The sequence below is a fragment of the Silene latifolia genome, chromosome 11 (assembly GCF_048544455.1).
Source record: "Silene latifolia isolate original U9 population chromosome 11, ASM4854445v1, whole genome shotgun sequence".
Taxonomy (NCBI): domain Eukaryota; kingdom Viridiplantae; phylum Streptophyta; class Magnoliopsida; order Caryophyllales; family Caryophyllaceae; genus Silene; species Silene latifolia.
In genome coordinates, this window is record NC_133536.1 from 139304324 (window position 1) to 139328065 (window position 23742).

General features: G+C 36.4%; 2 protein-coding genes across 2 annotated transcripts; one reads left to right on the plus strand and one right to left on the minus strand.

The window, feature by feature from the left end:
* Positions 1-1494: 1494 nt before the first annotated feature.
* Positions 1495-19354, plus strand: LOC141614070 (uncharacterized). Its single transcript, XM_074432826.1, has 2 exons — positions 1495-1843; positions 19050-19354. Exons 1-2 carry the CDS (start codon positions 1495-1497, stop codon positions 19352-19354), a joined length of 654 nt encoding a protein of 217 aa, XP_074288927.1.
* Positions 19355-20298: 944 nt separating this feature from the next.
* Positions 20299-21138, minus strand: LOC141614071 (uncharacterized). The gene has a single exon (XM_074432827.1). The coding sequence runs from the start codon at positions 21136-21138 to the stop codon at positions 20299-20301; it is 840 nt and encodes a 279-aa protein (XP_074288928.1).
* Positions 21139-23742: the final 2604 nt, after the last annotated feature.

Below are 23742 nucleotides of genomic sequence, written 5' to 3' on the forward strand. Positions count from 1 at the left end.
TTGAAAAAAGGTTCCAGGACATGATCGTGGCGGCATCCGGTGGAAATTTTGACAATATGAACAACGCTCAAATCACGGAAATGATTCAAAACATTTCCGAGATGTAGAGTAGTTATGGTAGTGATGTGGCCTACAAAAGTGAAGGACCATCTAAGATAGAGGTGGAGTACAAGGCAGAATTGGATGACTTGACAAAGAGATTTGAAGAGTTTAAAATGGAGAAGAAGCATGAGGACTTAAACCATGTTAATAAGGTCGGACCTAGCCATTCCAAGGTCTATTACTTCCAAGAACCTAGATCTCCTCCTAGGCATTATCCTCCTCAAATGCATTGTGACTATTGTGGCAGTGTGGGGGCATACCATTGAGTATTGTTCATCTATTCCACAAGATGACCAACAAGAATGCTTTGCTCTTCAAGGACAAGGTGCACTGAGGGTCTCTTACCAACGCCATAAGACCTTCTACCGTGCCTTTCCTAACCAAGATCCCAAACTTTCTTATACGGGGCAACCATTGGACCCCAAGTATCAACAACCACTATACATGCCTCCACCAAAGCCCGATCATTCTAGGCGATAAAATCAAAACCAAGGCCAAGGCTCTAACTACCGGGGTCAAAGACAACATGACAAAACAAATTACATCCCACCTCATCAAAGAGACAACTACCGCAACCAACAACAAAAGCCTCCATACCACCAATAAGGATATCAACAAAACCCACCATCTCAACAGCCATTCAACCAACAACAAGGATACCAACAAGGGTATAAACAACAAAAAAACACTTACCGACCCTTACAAAATCAACAACAATACATAGAACTACCCAACCCCACCTCCTCTCTTGAGAAATTGTTAAGGGAAATGGATGCCAAGGCCCAGAGAAAATAGGCTCAAGTTGACCAACAATTCAAAAGTTTGAAGACCGAGCTCTCAAATGTCCAAGCACATCAAAGAATATTTGAGTCATACATGGCCAACCAAAGCCCCTCTTCCTCACAAAGAGCCCTACATTCATTGCCTCCTCAAAGTTCTCATTCTAGGGATGGACCACCACCCTACCAACAATCTCATATGGTGACCTTCAGGAGCGGGAAAGAATTAGATGATCCTTACAAGGACTATGAACCAAATAGAAATAGAGATGTGATGAGAGATGGTGAGGAGAGTCCACCTCTCAAACCCACAAGTAAAGTTGACAACACTAAGAAGGGGAAGGTGAGCGACTCTCATGAAGATGATGAGGACATTGTTTTGGAGGAAATAGGGGTTGAAAGAGAGAAAGAAAAAGTGGTTGAAAGAGACCAAGGGAAAAGAGAAGAATCAAATGAAGTGGTTAACACCAAGCAAGCCTCAACTTCCGAAAAGGCCAACAACCCTCCAATACCATATCCTAATAAAAGTAGAGTGATGAATGAGGAGAAAAAATTATCCAAATTCTTGGATATGTTGTAGAAGCTCGAAGTTTCACTACCTTTCACCGAGGTAATGACACAAATGCCACTCTACACAAAATTCTTGAAGGATGTGTTGACAAAGAAGAGAAGCATTGGAGGAGATGGTCTAGTGGCTCTTAGGGGGCAATGTAGCACGGTCTTACTTAATCCCATGCCGGTGAAATTACAAGATCCGGGTAGTTTCTCTATTCCTTGCATGGTGGGCAATGTGAGCATCAAGAAAGCACTATGTGATCTTGGTGCTAGTGTTAGCATACTTCCGCTCCCTATTGCAAGGAAAGTTGGGTTGCATGACATGATTCCTACTTTAACCTTACAACTAGCCGATAAGTCGGTACAAAGACCAATGGGTGTCATTGAAGATGTGCCGGTTAAAGTGGGTAATTTCTACATCCCGGCGGACTTTATGGTGGTGGAGTATGTGTTCTCGACAATAATGCGATCACATGTTTAAATCTCATATTAAGAATATTAAAGGGAAAGTAACATTTTATTGTCAACTGATCCACATTAATCGGTAATGAGTGGCTGACTAGAGTTTGACATTACTGTCGTGTGACGGTGGTGATCAGTTGATCCCTTAAGGTCATACCTCTAGGGAAACATTCTTAATTGACTAATTAATTAATTGTATGACGATACAAGTTAATTAATTGCTTAAATTTTAACAAATGATTTTGTGAGTAATAATACGTATCTTATTGTAATTCGATTAAAGAAGATTTGTACTAAGTAATTAAATTGTTTCATTACTTAAGATTTATTTATTGTTTATGAAACAATTATAATAAAGAATGAATTGTTTATTATAAATACAAGTAGTTGTGATTTATAATTCTATAACCCATTTTAAGAAATTGTAATTGTGAATTACTAGTTAATTTTTGTATGTGATTTATTTCATTTATACAATGATTTTTAATTTGTTAAAAATGCACTATTTAAACTACATGTCTAGTAACATGTCCAGTTTGTCACACAATACAAATTAACAAATTGACAAAGTTAAAATGGATCCATATTATCCGTGTGAGCCGTGTAAATGGGTTTATGGGACTTAATTATGTTTTGTTGTTTTAATTAGTGGGAGGCACTATGATTACCTACTAATCATAGGGTTGCATACCTATTACTCTTTATGAGAGAAACACCAAAAAGTATTGGGCATTCTACCCTAGACCATTTTCGGCCACCCTTGAGGAATTAAGAGAGTTTTTTCTCTTTAAAACATATACAATTCATTTTACATAGTGTGTGTGAAGAAGAACAAGCACTTATCTCTCTAATTTTGTTGTTGAACAAAATAATAAAATCTCACATAAATCTCTAATATTATTCAAATATTAGTATAAGTAGTAATCACTTAATATTAGTATTTTTAAGGACACAAATATTAATTTCTAGTAACCAAATTAATATTTGTATTAAGGGGGATTTCCTTGGTACAATCCTTGAGGAGTAGATCTTGCAATTAGATCTAAGGTTTTTGGGGCATTTGGATTATTCTTAAGAAGACTAACTTGGTAGGAGACCAATTTAATATAAACCATTTTCGGCCTCCTTGTAAGAATGACTAAATTCTTCTCTTTTATTTTAATTGTTATGCATGCATAAGTTCCTTTAAGTTTTATGACTAAACGTATAAACACTTAGTTATTAGAGATGTCTAAGAAGAGATATACGAATATTTCAATTGGTATCAGAGTAAGAGTTGTTGCATGCATAATCGGTTTTGTTTTTCTCAGTTAATATGTTAACGTATAAAACTTAAAACTTATGATTTATGAAGATAAATGCCACGAAAATTTTGCATGTTAAACATTTTGGTCCTAAATTGATTTTAGGTCATTTTGATGATTTATGGTAATTTATTGCTCTTTAAAATGTTTATTAGTATTTTTATTACATTTTATTAAGTAAAATGACAATTAAAATGCTAAAAATAGTTAGACTATGATTCTGACCTTGAAATTTTTACACGAGCTCACATGAATATTTTACAAGTTGTATGTAAAATTTCATATAAAATGGTTTTATATAGCATGATTTATGATTTTTACATGTTAAAAGTCGATTAAATAGAGGTATTTATGTTAAAAAATAGTTAGACTTTGTTCCAGACCATGAAAATTTAGTATGTTGTCACATGCAATATTTACACACTGTATGTAAATTTTTAGATAAAATGGTTTAATTTTGCATGATTTATGATTTTTAGATGTAAAAATTGAATAAATAGTGACTATTTTGGCAAAAATAGCTAAAGTAAATTTTATGGCATGAAACTTTTTTCTAATGTTGTATATATGATATGAAATTCATATATTATGTAACAACCCCATTTATTTAAGAGCCTTTAGCTAGACATTCCCAAATAAATAGGACCGTTACCATCTCGGTTTCCCGAGGTAGTGAATAACAAAGACCAACTCACCAAAGTCCTTTAAATTTAAAACTTTAATGATTACATGTTTATTACAAATTAACCAACTAAAACTAAATATAAGATATTTACAACTCGCAGCGGAAAATAAATAAGTGATATAACTATATATGTGATCTAGACTTCATCTAAGGTTCCAAGTTGGCTCTCATCCCAATGCTCCAAGTCAGCTAATCTTTGGTACCTGTCAAATCTGCTCCCCATAAAACGGTTCACCGCAGGTGTTCACGAATACACAGTCAACCGCGAGGTTGAGTAGGAATAAATACTAACAACAAAAACATACGATAACAATCCCACTTCCTTTTTACATTGCACAACCCCCTGACAACGTGCTCCATCCTTTTTCTTAGCACACCTCCCTTAACAACGTGCTCACTTACATCATTCCAACCGAAGTTCAAGTATCCACCATCCCAACCGAAGTTGAGGTATTCACCAGCCCAACCGAAGTTGAGGTATTCAACATCCCAACCGAAATTGAGGTATTCACCATCCCAGTATAAAACTGAGGTATTCAACACTAAGACCATGATCAACCACAATAGTAATCATCTCAGAACAAGTCTGAGGTATCCAATAATTACGACATGAGATAACCAATAACCACAATATAAACCAACATATACAATTTAATTCTCCCTTCCAACAGTTACGATATTATTAACCAATCATATGCAATATAAATCTTCCTTCCAACAATTACGATTATATCAACCAACACAACTCACATACGACTAATTCACTTTAATACAAACCATCCAACAAACATTGTCGAGTAAAAGTTGAGTAGGATTTATCCCTACCTGGCAAGCGATTCCCATTAAGCAGCTTAAGCAATCCAAATAATTAAAGCAATCCGATTATAATTCTTCACAACCGTCACCTAATCAAAATATTATAATTCTTCCATCAATTATAAATTATTACTTCTCATTATTATTTATAAATTTTCTTTATTCAAATTAATTATTATTTACTAGTATTATTAAAGATTTACGATAAATAAAACTCGATTCAATTACAAACCCGACTCACCCGAACTAATCACTTAAAACCCGTCGCAAAAACAAACACACAAAAACCCCCAAAACAAGGCTTAGAAACCATGTACACACACCCCCATAAACACACCCAAAACCGACACCACTGACCACCACGACCACCACCCAGTCAGCCTACCACCTTCCTACACCACGGCCCATCCAACCATCCCCTAACCACCCATCAAAACACACCCGGCAGCCCATAAACGCAAGCCCTAACCGCCTTCTGCACCCGCCATTAACAACCAACCACCACCATCCATCGTGTATAAAACCCACCACCATGACCACTACAGCCACTCCCACATCCAAGGACCACCACCACTATCACCCCTGGTCTATGATGGTTCTAATGGTACCTCCCATTCTTACTCATGGTCAGAAACACAACCACGACGCTTGTCTTAAAACAGCCGCGACAAATCCCCTGCTGTCCCCTATTTTCGCGGAATTCCGGCCACCACCAACACCAGCCGCCACCTCCACTGTGGTCGACTACCTCCCCCCATCACAATCCTACCATTCCCAGGTCAAGACTCCGCCATTAGAGGGTTCAATTACTCACTACAATCACCCACGACCTAACCCGCAACACCCCCTGACCAGCCACCTTTAGCCTCCTGCCACTGCCACCCTAGGTCTTCCCTGACACCACCACTACACCCATTCCAACACTTTCAACCCCACGTACCACCTCCCAAAGTTTGGTCTGATTCCGTCAAGGTTTAGGTCAGTTTCTAAGCGTCTTAAGATCGTCTCACATTCAGCTGTATAAGAAATAAAACGAGATTATAAATTGTTACCTATTAATTACCGCTTGCTAAATTCCGTCTCCAAAAGCTCCTTCTCTTAATTTGTGATTTATTTCTCATATTTAATAGCGTATTTATAGTGTAGGAATATAGAGAATGCGGGGTCAATTAGGAAATTATTATATTATTATAACTTAAATTATTCTAATTAGTATAGGAATTGTCATTACTATTATATTATTATTATTATTATCATATATTATTAATCTTACCATAACTAGGATTTCCTCACACAATATTTACTAATTTTGTTATTGTCATAACTTATTATTATTATTATTTATAATTATAATTACCTTTATATATTATTATTCCCATATTAATTCCCGATACAAATCCCGATTATACTCATACTAGATGAACCATAAAATTCAGCCCAAATAACAATGGCACACGGCCCAATGCTAAATATTAGCTAAACCCAATTCCCGACTTGAATTATTAATTTATTATTTAATTAACGTCTTACTTGTATTTATTATTAGAAATGTCTTTAATCAATTATTAATTTACATAAATTACTTTCATAAATTATTATCAAAATATGGGGTATTACAGTCTTCTCCCCTTAAAATGAACTTCGTCCCGAAGTTCGCCCACAAGTACTACCACAACACTTATAAACATTTACATAACTAAGCACCATCCAACACAATTGGTCATTTACGATTATCAATCATACCAATATCCTCACAAGGTATCACGATAATAACTCAAAACATTCGTAGTATTATATTCCTTCACCCTAAAAATAAACTTCGTCCTCGAAGTTTGAAATAGCAAACAACAGGAACCACTAAATTATTGTTGTAATGCCACAAATAAAATAAAAAACACACATTGTAACACTAGTCAATTATTACTTCAAACACAACTCCATGTAATGATTAAATGAATAACAAAACATTTGATTTTCTTCCAAATAGCAACCACACCATATAGGATATTCGAACCAATCATTTTTAAACTTAAACTTCTTACTTTAACTATCGACGAATACATTGCCAGACTAAATAATAATCTCTAACCAAATACGCATAATTGTTTGGTTAATCTTTTCTTAATAATGATATTTAACTTAAACATGGATGCAACTAATATAAATATTTAGGCTTAGGGCAACACGTTCTGTATATCACTAGACATGTCATTCTACTTCACATAATTGACAACATCAAAATATAAATGTGCAAGAGATAAGAAACAAAACTTATACTTTTTTTCAAGGCTAAGAAAAACATGTTATAACTTCTAAAAATCATTAATACATAATAACATAATTACTTATTGAGAACATATATTTTTTAGAAAATACAGAGAGTTAGTAAACCATGAGAAAAGAATCAAGTCAAAAACTCATAGGATCAATTTATAATGCATTTTACAAACTACTTGGTCGAAACATAAATTTTACAGCAATTGTCAGAAACTTAGGTCAATTTGTAAAAATCACCATAAATTGTCAAAATACTTCTTTACAACGTGGCTTATCAACTTAGAATCATATAGGAGTCTATTAAACAGTGGAGTTAGAATTTTACCAAATCATTAAGTAGTTTTTAACTGGTAAATTTTACAAAAATATGGCGCGGAAGCAACACTGTACAGGAACATTTCGACCACTGTCCACTAAAATATTTATTTCTCCTAAACCGTATATTATTTGAACATGAGACCAGTGGCATATGAAAGCTAACTCACAAGGGTATCAAACAAAAAAACTCGGACACGAATTTTAAACAGACAGTAAATGGCAGCCAAAACAATCAAGTGTAAAAATCTTGTGAAATCAACCAAAATCGCATTCTTCACAATTCCACACAACAATTAATACTTCACATGTTTAATCATATGCAATCCTTCCAAATACATGCCAACATACTTCTTCATATCAACATTCTTAAAAAAAATCATATCACACCCCTCCTCCGTAAAATAAGGTTACGCCCCCGTAACCGCAACCATTAATGACAACAATACACAACCAAGACAAACAAAATTCCTAAGAGAAATATACTATATTCATTTTAAATTACCCCACACTGTCAAGTATTCTCTCAAGGTTCCCGGTTCAAAATTGGAAGGGCCAAGGTACAAATTAAGGCTAGCTTCTTAACCGCACTAAGAGGGGCTCCTAACAGTTTCTACCCGGGGTTTATTTTATTTAGACACATCCTAAGTTCATTATTATTCATTAGTTAGGCCTGAGTATCGTTTTGCTCTGATACCACTTTGTAACACCCCCATTTATTTAGGAGCCTTTAGCTAGATATTCCCAAATAAATAGGACCGTTACCATCTCGGTTTTCCGAGGTAGTGAATAACAAAGACCAACTCACCAAAGTACTTTAAATTAAAAACTTTAATGATTACATGTTTATTACAAATTAACCAATTAAAACTTAATATAAGATATTTACAACTCGCAGCGGAAAATAAATAAGTGATATAACTATATATGTGATCTAGACTTCATCTAAGGTTCCAAGTTTGGCTCTCATCCCAATGCTCCCAAGTCAGCTAATCTTTGGTACCTGTCAAATCTGCTCCCCATAAAACGGTTCACCGCAGGTGTTCACGAATACACAGTCAACAGCGAGGTTGAGTAGGAATAAATACTAACAACAAAAACATACGATAACAATCCCACTTCCTTTTTACATTGCACAACCCCCTGACAACGTGCTCCATCCTTTTTCTTAGCACACCTCCCTTAACAACGTGCTCACTTACATCATTCCAACCGAAGTTGAAGTATCCATCATCCCAACCGAAGTTGAGGTATTCACCATCCCAGCCGAAGTTGAGGTATTCACCATCCCAACCGAAATTGAGGTATTCACCATCCCAGTATAAAACTGAGGTATTCAACACTAAGACCATGATCAACCACAATAGTAATCATCTCAGAACAAGTCTGAGGTATCCAATAATTACGACATGAGATAACCAATAACCACAATATAAACCAACATATACAAATTAATTCTCCCTTCCAACAGTTACGATATTATTAACCAATCATATGCAATATAAATCTTCCTTCCAACAATTACGATTATATCAACCAACACAACTCACATACGACCAATTCACTTTAATACAAACCATCCAACAAACATTATCGAGTAAAAGTTGAGTAGGATTTATCCCTACCTGGCAAGCGATTCCCATTAAGCAGCTTAAGCTATCCAAATAATTAAAGCAATCCGATTATAATTCTTCACAACCGTCACCTAATCAAAATATTATAATTCTTCCATCAATTATAAATTATTACTTCTCATTATTATTTATAAATTATCTTTATTCAAATTAATTATTATTTACTATTATTATTAAAGATTTACGATAAATAAAACCCGATTCAATTACAAACCCGACTCACCCGAACTAATCACTTAAAACCCGTCGCAAAAACAAACACACAAAAACCCCCAAAACAAGGCTTAGAAACCATGTACACACACCCCCATAAACACACCCAAAACCGACACCACTGACCACCACGACCACCACCCAGTCAGCCAACCACCTCCCTACACCACGGCCCATCCCCTAGCCACCCATCAAAACACCCCCGGCAGCCCATAAACGCATGCCCTAACCCCCTTCTCCACCCGCCATTAACAACCAACCACCACCATCCATCGTGTATAAAACCCACCACCACGACCACTACATCCACTCCCACATCCAACGACCACCACCATTATCACCCCTGGTCTACGACGGTTCTAATGGTACCTCCAATTCTCACTCATAGTCAGAAACACAACCACGACGCTCGTCTTAAAACAGCCGCGACAAATCCCATGCTCTCCCCTGTTTTCGCGGAATTCCGGCCACCACCAACACCAGCCGCCACCTGCCGCCATGCCAAAACCTCCACTATGGTTAACTACCTCCCCCCATCACAATCCTACCATGCCCAGGTCAAGACTCGGCCATTAGAGGGTTCAATTATTCACTACAATCACCCACGACCTAACCCGCAACACCCCCTGACCAGCCACCTTTAGCCGCCTGCCACCGCCACCCTAGGTCTTCCCTGACACCACCACTACACCCATTCCAACCCTTGCAACCCCACGTACCACCTCCCAAAGTTTGGTCTGATTCCGTCAAGGTTTGGGTCAGTTTCTAAGCGTCTTATGATCGTCTCACATTCAGCTGTATAAGAAATAAAACGAGATTATAAATTGTTACCTAATAATTACCGCTTGCTAAATTCCGTCTCCAAAAGCTCCTTCTCGTAATTTGTGATTTATTCCTCATATTTAATAGCGTATTTATAGTGTAGGATTATAGAGAATGCGGGGTCAATTAAGAAATTATTATATTATTATAACTTAATTTATTCTAATTAGTATAGGAATTGTCATTACTATTATATTATTATTATCATATATTAATAATCTTACCATAACTAGGATTTCCTCATACAATATTTACTAATTTTATTATTGTCATAACTTATTATTATTATTATTATTATTATTATTTATAATTATAATTACCTTTATATATTATTATTCCCATATTAATTCCCGATACAAATCCCGATTATACTCATACTAGAGGAACCATAAAATTTGGCCCAAATAACAATGGCACACGGCCCAATACTAAATATTAGCTAAACCCAATTCCCGACTTGAATTATTAATTTATTATTTAATTAACGTCTTACTTGTATTTATTATTAGAAATGTCTTTAATCAATTATTAGTTTACATAAATTACTTTCATAAATTATTATCAAAATATAGGGTATTACAGTCTTCCCCCCTTAAAATGAACTTCGTCCCGAAGTTCGCCCACAAGTACTACCACAACACTTAAAAACATTTACATAACTAAGCACCATCCAACACAATTGTCCATTTACGAATATCAATCATACCAATATCCTCACAAGGTATCACGATAATAACTCAAAACATTCGTAATATTATATATTAAGTTGCATGTTAATTTTCGTATGATTTGTATGGTTATTAATTTTTATGGGATATAAATTGATAAATAGCAACTTTAATAGTCATTAAAATAAAACTTCAACTTTTGGGCTTAAAATTTGTCATTTCCAGGTTCTAGAAACTTGTTAAAAATATTCAAAATTTTAATTTTGATTTATTGCATAATTTTATGTTTAATTTGGAATTAAAGGGTTAAAATTATGCTTTATACGATTTATTTGTGAAATAAATTAAAATAAATTAAAGGGAAAATTTTATTAAAATTTTGGGATGTTGGGAATTTTCCAGAATATGCAAAATTATGATTTTGAATTTTTCAAATTTTTATGACTTTTTGGGAATTATTTCCTTATTATTATGAATAATAGTGATTAAAGAGCAATTGTATAATATCAAGTTGAATTATTGTCAAATGTTTAGTGAAGACTAAATTTTGAGTTCTAAGAGGTTAGAATAATTAACTTGGACATAGATGTGATTTATGTAATATTTTGTGATTTTAATAGGTTAATTGTCACAATAATCCATAAAACAAAAACCATATATACGGTATTAGCTTAAATAGGGCGATTTGGCACATAACATGGCATATTTTATACATATATTAATGCTGCATTTTTAGTATGATTGTCATATTTTATTTTATGTAATTTTGAATTATGTAATTTGTACTTAATATGGCCTTACTTTAATTTGTATTTCCCGAAATGAATGGGGATATCGATTTGGTTGTAATTACTGTGATCTCGTATCACTTTTATTTAATATTATTTTGGTTTTTTCTTTTATATTGTATAAAGTAGAAAAGCTATGTAATTTATTAAATCCGGAGTTCCTTGAAGACGGTGCCATTCGAGAAGGTGGTCCGACAAAGACGGTGTTACCTTGAAGTGCGTGCCAAATGAAGTTCAAGGGACCAAAGGAGTTGGTTTCCGAATTTTTAAATAGTTTATTTGATTTACTATTTTAGGAAGGCCATACTAGGATTTTATCTTTATGCTTTGCATTTGTTTTATATGTTGGCAGGCATAGCCAAATCGCCATAACTACACATGCATATCTTTTTATCGAGTAATCGACCGTGTCAATTAAAATTATCATAGTTCATCGCTTTAGTTCACTTAAAACGTGATAGATAATAAATTGACTAGACCTCTCACTAAATAATAATTGAGTATTAGCCTTACCAAATAGTAGAAACCATGAATCCCTATTTCATAAGGAAGTAGGTTCGGCTCACCGGGGTGCTAAACTTGTTACGTTGGGTAAGTGGGTAGTAAAATGTTATTACATCGAAATTTGGATTGAGCTCAACGGAAGTATTCGTGACCGTAGTCGCATGTGTTCCGGGCTAAAAATAAATATTAGAGTAATTTTATCGACCGAGAGTTCAAGAAGTAGAATCGATTAAAGAGTTAATCCACCAAATTATATTGATAAGGGATGAATCGGTTCACCGTGCCCAAGTTAATATGATTTTGGATCTCGGGATCATTTATAATAGTTGGGTAGAGGTCACTATATAAATGCTTAAAACTTGTTTAAAATGTTTACAAATATTATTAAAACAATAGATGTTTATTAATTCCTTCACTTTTATTTTTGTAGTCATATTTGTTTTCGCAATTGCAATGGCAACTCCAAATTCAAACGCAACCACTAGCTCGAACACTCTCACCAATGTTTCATGGCTCCGATACTTCGTGGATCGTTGTAAATTAGAAAAGAATGGGTCAAATTTCGCCGATTGGGACGCACAACTTTGCTTGGCCGCGGAGGGTGACGATAAGATTCGTTACCTTACCGAGGCCTCTCCCGCCGCACCTACCGCTAGGTCTACCCCCGCTGCTAGGCAAGCCTATGAGTCTCACCAAAAGGAGCCGGCCGCGATAAAAATGTGTTGATCTTCTCTATGGAGGCCGAACTCCAAAGGAGTGCTATAAAGATTAGCACTGCCTATGAGATCTATACGAAGCTTGTGACCATGTTTTCACAAGCTCCGAGGATCATTCAATATGAAGAGGCTTCCGCATTCTTTGATCTCAACATTAAGGAGGGCCAAAAAGTTAGCCCTCATGTGCTCATGTTGATGGAGCATGTTGAGACCTTGAAAATGCAAAAGGTAGAGATTCCCGAGGAACTCATCATTGATCGAATTCTTCATTCCTTGAACAAGGTAAAAGCATATGTCCAATTCAGGGTGAAATTTAACATGCAAAACTTGAAAGTATCCCTCGATGAATTGCACAAAATGCTTGTGCAAGCCGAGAGGGACATGGGGCTAAATGCTAGCACCACCAAGGATGTGCTCAATATTAATCATAAGAGCAAAGGAAATTTCAAGAAAGGTGGCAACAACGGAAAGAAGCAAACTCCCTATAAGAACAAAGGAAAGGCTTGTGAAGCTAGCTCCTATAAGCCCAAGAAGGGTGCCCCATCTGGGGACAAATGCCACTATTGTAATGGTGTTGGGCATTGGAAGAGAAATTGTCCTAAGTACCTTGGCGACATCAAAGCGGAAAAAGTCATTCCAGTAGGTAAATAACTATCCCTATCTTTTATGTTTCGATCTCAACTTTGGTATTTTGATACATATTATGATATTTACCCCTTTTTATTGTAATTAGGGCATCCAAGAAAGGACAAGAGAAAAGAAAAGCAAGCTTAGAAGATCTTGAGGAAAGCTAGATGTAGCCGCCCATGATGCTAGATCGATGGAAGCTTGGCTTTATTTTGTTTTGTCTTTATTTCATGTTATATTTTGAAACTTTAGAACTATTTTGATTTCCTCGTTCGACTTGGAAATTTGGTTGTTTCCTTAAACAATGGTTGTATTTTGGATATTGGTGACTTGGTTTGCAACCCAAGTCACTTATTTTATTGTATCGTTTGTTCTAAAATTTTCATCATACACTACTTGCATTCAGAAACATAAGATCATCGACTTAAATTGATCAAATAGACAATTATAATGATTGAGTCAATATATGCCCATAAGCTATGAATTCGATTCTCCTTATGCCATTGTGACCAAATGTCACAACTTACTTATATAAGATCAATTATGAAGTTATGATTGAGTTGATGAACTGACACAAGGGAACGTTGCCAACCTTTTTTGATACACCTATCAAAATTAAATCACCTAATCTATATTATCCTTTTAATATGTCTCGATTATATCACTATTAAGTTGATATGTATTACGTTTTCCTCCTTCTCCATCACTATTAAATTGTTTTGTGGCTCAAAAGCTATCTTTGAAGAAAAAGGGCATTTTTCCTAATGATAGAGTGGGAGTGATTTTAGCCACAAACTCTTCACATAGAGGAGACCAAAAGAATATGTTCTTGAGGAAACTACGTGAGGAGACCAAAAGAAGATGTTCATGAGGAAACTACGTAAGGAGACCAAAAGAAGATGTTCTTGAGGATACTACGTGAGGAGACCAAAAGAAGATATTCTTGGATTGTAAGATTTTGATCGATGGAGGGATATAACTAGAGATTTTATCATTCGACATTTTACTTAAGATCCTTATGAAACTAAAATGGTATCTATGCAAGTAAATGGATTTATTTGGGATTGTTGAGACCAATCCAAAGTAAATAGATATTTATGATTAAAAGTTGCATAGAGTGGCATGTAAATGTCTGCAAAAGCTAAGTTAAGTGTTAACGCTAAGGATTCAAATCATTTTTATAACTCATTATTAAAATAAGTAAAGATTAAGACCACTTTCAAAATGGGTATTTTGAAAGGGATATGTGAATGACACACATGTTTTTAACTGATACTTAGAAAGCAATGAACATTCCAATCATGTAATGTTTCCATGGAGAAACATGTGTATACATGGACTTGAGTGGGAGTAAGTGACTGTCATGTTAAGACATGAAGTTTAGTGGGAGAAATCATCCTTCATGAATTGCATAACATATCACTCATTGGGAATGACGAGCATATAAAGAAATTTTTAGGTTTTCAATTTTGGATGTTATTGGACATCATGTGAATCTATTAAAACATGGGATGTTGGATTGGCACTTAGATAGGTATCTTATGTTGATAATGATCCTTTATCTTAAAGAAATAAACCATTTAAGTAGGTTATTCATGTCGATGAAAATAGAATTACCATGATAGAGTTATGGTTATTTACCGAACCTAAGTACCGTTGTCTACATGGATTGATTGCTAATGTTTCTACCATTAGTATAATCATGTATGCCATGATGCACATGTCCTAGATGAATTACATGCTTGGAGCATGATAAGTCGATAACCGGTTAACCCATATGAGAGTCATTGGTAAGCTTCAAGGAACCGTCATGAATTCTCAAGGAGAACTAGTGGTCTGTTCTGGAGTTTGGAAGGATACTTAGTTGTGTGTTAAGAGGTTACACAAATCAAGTTTCCGAACTCATTTGGATTTGTGAAAATCCTAGGCCATTATTGACATAAGGAGTAAGAGACTAGAAACATGTATTTTATTGTCATCCATTGCAAGATTCTACGAAATGAACCTAAGTACGTTGTGATTGGGTGGTGAACTTTAAAGCTATAAATAGGGTTGTCCGCCGAAACCCACATCACAAGGTATGTGATAACAGTAACAGCTTCTTTCAAGTTAAAGAAACTAAGTCTAGTATGAAGTCTAGACATGTACTTAGTAAAATTCATGCTATAAGGGATAACATGAAATTGAAGGAAATCGCAATTCACTAAGTTTGAACACTTGATCACATTGTACAATCACAAGCTAAACTTTTGTTGCGTTGAGCAAGTACATTAGTACACTTATGATTATAAGACATTGAGTGGTAATATGATATTGAATACTCGTGTGTGATAATCACATTTATTGTTTGAGTTATCGATAACTCATCTTGTACTTTGTTATTTCCAAATGGGATTATTGAGACAATATTGAACCCCATTAAAGTGAACTTGATTAACATAGTATTCGTCCCTAGTTGCTTATATAAGGTGACATCTCAAAGTAACTAGAGTGTGATGCGATTGATGACAAATTCAAGTGCCATAGAGTCATAAGAGATGACTAGTCGATCACATAGGCAGACAGTGAGGGACACTCTATCGGGCTTATGACCGCTTATAGAGTTGTGGCAATTTTTATAGCCTGGTCGTGGCAAGAGCTACTATGGTATTCTTATGAGTCGATTCTTTGACTAATGACTGTTTGCCTAAAATGGCACAGTTTCATAGTGGCTTTGATTTATGTCCGGGAACCTTCGTAATTGGGGTCTAATGGCCATGTTTTGGGTCATGATGAGTTTTGGTTAATCGAAGGGAAAAGTGCAATAGGAATTGTCCATCCCCGTCAGGGTTATCTTATATCTCAAGGACACTCAAGGAGCAATGAACTGGAAATGCGTGGCCACACTCGGAAGGTATCTATGGTAGATAATTCCGGTCAGACAGTTGTTCTCCAGATCGAGGAAACCACTCTAGATATGATCAAATGCAAGTACGACCTGTAAGACATCTTGCATTGAGTGGGAGATAGTAATAGGACAAGAGAATTGGTGATGCACACTTGTCGCAGACAAGTGGGAGATTGTTGGAGTATGTGTCCTCGACAATAATGCGATCACATGTTTAAATCTCATATTAAGAATACTAAAGGGAAAGTAACATTTTTGTGACACCCCCATACTCCAAGTGCCTTACCAGGACCACCTCAGGTATGAGAACGTCACCATCACGGTCACCCGAGGCCATGATACTCAAATAGACAATAACGAAACGTATTTAAAAATTAATAAAGTTTAAGTGATACAAGCCAAACTCTAAAACTGATAAAAGGAAATACAAGGTTCTCAAAACTGTCAACTACTAGACAACTACAAAAGTTCGACACAGCGGAAGACTCCTAAACTGCAATGTGGTGACTCATCCCAACTATCCCATGCGCATCGTCTCATACCTGCTCAATAACTTCTCACCACCCCCGAATGGATCACCACAATTTTTAAAACATTTAACGGGGTCAGTACTAATTACACAAAAACAATGCCACAATGAAACAAGTACATAAACAGTTCAAACAGCTCAACACAACTCCAGTCTCCATCTCCAATCTCCACATAACTGACTACACACTAAAGTGTGTACTCCTGCCAGAGTACCCATCGCAACAGGTACTCCTCGCCGCCAGTGGGGGGCCGCAGCCGTTCCCACCTAAGCCCCGCTCATCTCCATCGAGCGATAAACCCATGTTCATTAATGTGCACATCCCTCGTGTGGCGGGTTCCACAGGAGGCGAATCAAGGGCGTGAAGCCACTCCCGCAAGTGATCCCACTCAGCCAGGGACGCACCTAAAAAAACACAGACAGATAAACAGTAATCACAATACAACCTCAACAACCGTCTGAAACATTCAACAATATGAAATCACAATCGTCTGAAACAATCAACAATCACTAGCTACATCACAATCACCACACATATGTAATTAATACTGAGTAAGGAAACCCTACCTGAAATGCAACACAAACAGCAGACGATCTAGCAGCTGTCTCAAAACCTTTTCTCTACGAACCCTCCTCCTATACATATAATCATACAATCACTACCACATCAACATAAACATAGAAAACCCCCAATCCCAAAATTAGGGTTTAAACAACCTTAACCAAATGCTATAAAAATGGTACGTATGACTTACCCTTGACGCAAGGATCACAATGATACAAAGAACGATGAAATCCGACCTCTCTAGCTCCGGGATTTGCCAATAATACGAATAGGAAGAACAACATAGTTTGCAATATCTTTTGAGTGTATTAGGTTTATAAAAAGTGTTTATGAAAGATGATGGCGTAATATAAATACTAATTCACATTATTAACAAAACCCGTCGAGATATAACCCGTTAACCGACTTACTCGATCGAGTAACTAACATACTCGATCGAGTGCCACTTACTCGATCGAGTACCAAGGCTACTCGATCGAGTACCCTACAGGCAGAACACTGATTCGTAAATCAAAACATGCTTAGTCGACAGAGTAAGCCCCACTCGATAGAGTACCAGAGACTCATAAAACCGTAGTATTACAATTTTATTGTCAACGGATCCACATTAATCGGTAATGATTGCCTGACTAGAGTTTGACATTACTGTCGTGTGACGGTGGTGATCAGTTGATCCCTTAAGGTCATACCTCTAGGGAAACATTCTTAATTGACTAATTAATTAATTGTATGACGATACAAGTTAATTAATTTCTTAAATTTGAAAAAATGATTTTTGTGAGTAATAATACGTATCTTATTGTAATTCGATTAAATAAGATTCGTACTAAGTACTTAAATTGTTTTATTACTTAAGATTTATTTATTGTTTATGACAATTATAATAAAGAATGAATTGTTTATTATAAATACAAGTAGTTGTGATTTATAATTCTATAACCCATTTTAAGAAATTGTAATTGTGAATTACTAGTTAATTTTTGTATGTGATTTATTTCATTTATATAATGATTTTTAATTTGTTAAAAATGCACTATTTAAACTACATGTCTAGTAACGTGTCCAATTTGTCACACAGTACAAATTAACAAATTGACAAAGTTAAAATGGATCCATATTATCCGTGTGAGCCGTGTAAATGGGTTTATGGGTTTATGGGACTTAATTATGTTTTGTTGTTTTAATTAGTGGGAGGCACTATGATTACCTACTAATCATAGGGTTGCATACCTATTACTCTTGAGAAGAGAAACAACAAAAAGTATTAGGCATTCTACCCTAGACCATTTCCGACCACCCTTGAGGAATTAAGAGAGTTTTTTCTCTTTAAAACATATATAATTCATTTTACATAGTGTGTGTGAAGAAGAACAAGCACTTATCTCTCTAATTTTGTTGTTGAACAAAATAATAAAATCTCACATAAATCTCTAATATTATTCAAATATTACTAGAAGTAGTAATCACTTAATATTAGTATTTTTAAGGATACAAATATTAATTTCTAGTAACCAAATTAATATTTATATTAAGAAGGATTTCCCTGTTACAATCCTTGAGGAGTAGAACTTGCAATTAGATCTAAGGTTTTTGGGGCATTTGGATTATTCTTAAGAAGACTAACTTGGTAGGAGACCAATTTAGTATAAACCATTTTCGGCCTCCTTGTAAGAATGACTAAATTCTTCTCTTTTATTTTAATTCTTATGCATGCATAAGTTCCTTTAAGTTTTATGACTAAACTTATAAACACTTAGTTATTAGAGATGTCTAATATGAGATATACGAATCTTTCATATAGTTCTTGACATTCCGGAAGATCAACAAACTCCTATTGTACTTGGAAGACCCTTCTTGGAAACCGAGGATGTCAACATAAGTGTCAAGGAAAGGAAGCTCACTTTCAAGGTGGGAGGAAATGTGGTTGAGTTTTCTTTTTCCAGAGCTATGTCACAACCAATTTTTGAGAGTGTCTACTCTATAGACATGTTAGAAGAGGCTATTGAAGATGCAAAGGATAAATGGTCGGGGGAGCACTTGGAGGAAGATTATGAAGGTTTACTACTAACATTGATGAAGTTGAGGGTAAGGACCCTCCAAAGGTAGATCTTAAACCTTTACCCCCCCCCCCTCCCTCCCTTGAGTATGCCTATCTTGATGAGGCAAACTCCTTCCCCGTTATCATCAATGCGGACCTAATGGCATCTCAAAAGGAAAAACTTTTAAAAGTCCTTAAAGAAACCAACATAGCTATTGGGTATAGCCTTGATGATCTCACGGGAATCAATCCCCGAGTATACATACACCGCATCACACTTGAGGATGGATTCACTCCTTCCGCCCAACCTATGAGAAGGTTGAATGAGAAATTGAAGGAGGTGGTAAGTAAGGAAGTTGATAAGTTGCTTGAGGCCGGAATTATCTACTCCATCTCGGGGAGCGATTGGGTGAGCCCGGTTCAAATCGTCCCCAAAAAGGGCGGTATGACCGTGGTTGAGAATGAGGAAGGTGAACTCATCTCCACCCGACCGGTCACGGGATGGAGGATGTGCATTGATTATAGAAAGCTTAATTTCGCCTCAATCAAAGATCATTTTCGCTTACCATTCATTGACCAAATGCTCGAGAGACTTGCAAACCACGAGTATTTTTGCTTCCTTGACGGGCACTCTGGGTTTTTTCAAATACCCATCCACTCGGATGATCAAGCAAATATTTCCTTTACTTTTCCTTACGGTGTCTTCGCATATCGAAGAGTGCCGTTTGGCATTTGTAATGCTAACGGAACATTCCAACAGGCCATGATGTCTATCTTTTCTAAGTACATTGAGAAGTCTATGGAGGTGTTCATGGATGATTTTAGTGTCCATGGCACCTCATTTGATGATTGCTTAAAGAATATCTCCCTTGTGCTCTAAACATGTATCCATTACAATTTGAAATTTTTTTTTTTGGGAAAATGTAAGTGATTTCATTAATAAACATAAAGCAAGTTACAAATTACATCATCACCATTTTGAGCTACCATAAGCTATCCTGCAACTGACTTATCAATACAAAATACTGTCAATCCATTGCAATACTCTACTGTTCTTACATTTAATCACTAAATTCTTCAGTCTACGAATGCTGTCCTGCTTCACACACCGCCCAATTCTTTTTGGTATGTGCACATACCCCTCAAGCATGCACGTATTTCGAGCATACCATATATGGTACATACTGCAAGCCAAGATCACAGCAACAATCTTCTTCATACAAGCAGAGGACTGCCTCCAATCAGTCCACCACTTAATGCACTCCATATGTGGCAGATCAACCATACACCAGGCACTCACCACTTGAATGCATTTCATGCTATAGATGCATTCAAAAAACAGATGCTGATGACTCTCCTCCTGTAACCCACAGAGATAACAAACATTCTGTTGGATCACACCCATTTTGACAAGTCTATCTTGTGTAAGTAGTCTCTCACTAGCCACTAGCCAACACAAGAAGCTGTGTTTGGGAACAATCCACTTATTGAGCATCCAGGGGTACCAAGGAACCTTCTCACTGTCAGGCTTAAGCCATACATACCCACTTTTAATGCTGTAATCAGAACCAGGAGAGAAAATCAAATGCTTAAGCCTATCTTTAGCTTGACAGATCTTCCTCCAAGCCCAACTACTGCCAATTCCTGGTTTATACTCCTGCCATTGAACTTGCTTAATATAAATTGCATGGACCCATCTAACCCATAGATGATCCTTCTTGTTAGCCACCCACCAGGCATATTTTCCTATGGTGGCAATATTCCAACAATGCAAGTCCTTAAAGCCTAGTCCACCTTGTTTCAAGTGTTTACATATATGTTCCCATGAAACTAGGGAGGGGCTTTCCTTCATCTCATTACCATGCCAAAGGAACTTCCTGCAAATGGCTTATATCTTCCTGATGACTGGCTTAGGCAAGATGAATATTCGAGCCCAATAGCTATGGAGAGTAGATAGGATTGCTTTAATGAGAACTGTCCTACCTGCATAGGATAACTTCCTAGCACCCAATCTTCTCATCCTCTCCACAACCTTGTCCACCAAATATTGACAATCAAGAACAGATAGTCTTTTAGGGGAAACACAGACCCCTAAATATTTAAAAGGTACTATACCCCTTGTCATACCAGAAACAGATTCAATCTCCTAAATCAGATGGCCATCCATCCCATTACAATAAAAATTGGACTTACTCCTGTTCATCACCAACCCACTAGCTTTAGAAAAGTAATCAAAAGCTTGGAAAAGTAATTTTATAGAGTGCTTATCCCCTTTGCAAAATAGGATTAAGTCATCAGCAAAACATAAGTGGGAGAGCTTGATCCTGTTGCATAGAGGATGATAATGAAAATTCTCATGTTGCTGGACCACCATAAGAATCCTACTAAGATACTCCAGGCAAAGAGTAAAAAAAAGTGGAGAGAGGGGATCTCCTTGTCTAAGGCCTCTCTTTCCCTTAAAGAAACCAAAATTATCACCATTTAGTGAAAGACTGAAGGTGGGGGTAGTCACACACTGCATTATAAGCCTTTGAAACTGAGGAGGGAAGCCCAGGGCCTGAAGCATTGCATCCAAAAAACTCCACTCTACAGAGTCATAATAGGCTTTTTGTAAGTCAAGCTTCAGAAGGATTATGGGGGAGCATGCTTTCCTCTTACAAAGTTTGATCAAGTCCTCGCAAATCAGTATGTTTCCAACTATGTCTCTCCCTTTTACAAAAGCACTTTGTGAAGGACTAACAATCTTTGGTAATACATGACCCAACCTAGTACATATTACCTTGGAAATGCATTTATAAATAGTGTTACAGTAGGCTATTGGCCTAAACTGTTGCACTGTTTTAGGCAATTCAACCTTAGGAATCAGAGTTATCGTAGTAGCATTGCATTGTTTTAGTAACTGTCCAGACTAGAACACATCTTTAATTGCAGCAATGTTGTCAGGGCCTACAATACTCCAATTATCCTTAAAAAATTTGACTGCTATACCCATTAGGTCTTGGGGCTTTATTCTATGGAATGACAAACATGGCTGCTCTGATTTCATCAGCAGTAACAGGAGCAACCAGACTGTCACACTTGTAACACCCCACGTTAATTGAAGAGGTCCAGTGATAGGCTTAAATGACTAGTGCTTAAAGGGATTTGAAGTACTACACATATCAACAAAGTGCACTTTTTTTGATGGTCATCTATGCAAAAGAACTCCACAGTTAAGCGTGCTTGGCTGAGAGTAGTCTTAGGATGGGTGACCACCTGGGAAGGTTCCCGGGATGCGCATGAGTGAGGACAAAATGTGTTATAAAGGACCCATGTTGATCTGTGAGCCATGTACATAGCCTGGTGAGCTATAATAAGTAACCGCTCCCGACCCGGTTTGGGCCGGGGTGTTACAACACTGCTCCTAGGTTAAACAATTTCCATGCTGAACAACATTCTCATTAAGCTTGCTTACTTCAGTAGGGGTGCCAAGTAAAGAGATGTAATAAGACTCAAATGCCTGCTGAATAGCATCACGAGTAGTACACAACTTATTATTGACATCCCTTGTAACACCCCCATTTATTGAGGATCCTTTAGCTAGACATTCCCAAACAAATAGGACTGTTACCATCTCGGTTTCCCGAGGTAGTGAATAACAAAGTACAACAATACCATAGTACTTTAAATTAAAACTTAGCGATTACATGTTTATTACAATTAACCAACTAAAACTTAATATAAAATATTTACAACTCGCAGCGGAAATAAATAAAGTGATATAATTATTCTATGTGATCTAGACTTCAACTATGGTCCAAGTCAAGCTCTCATCTAAATGTTCCCGAGTCAGCTAATCTTTAGTACCTGTCAAATCTGTTCCCTATTATGGTTCACCGCAGGTGTTCACGAATACACAGTCAACCGCGAGGTTGAGTAGGAATAAATACTAACAACAAAAACATACGATAAGCAATCCAATTTCCTTTTTACATTGCACAACCCCCTGACAATGTGCTCCATCATTTTACTTAGCACACCTTCCTTAACAACATGCTCACATTACTTTGGAACCCCTCCCTTAACAACGTACGGCCAACGTGTAATAGTACCCCTCCCTCACAACGTACATATTACCATCACCCCAGTGTACAAACTCCCTCAACAACGTACAACTGACTGTCGCACAGCTTTTCACAATAACAACGTTCACAATCAACGATAACGATTCAAATCACCTCATCAATATTATCAACACAAATATAACTCACCCTTCCAACAATTACAATATTATCAACCAACATATGCAATATGAATCTTCCTTCCAACAATTACAATTATATCAACCAACACAACTCACATACGATCAATGCACTTTAATATAAGCCATCCAATAAACATTATCGAGTAAAAGTTGAGTAGGATTTATCCATACCTGGCAAGCAATTCCAATTATGCAGCTCAAGCAATCCAATAA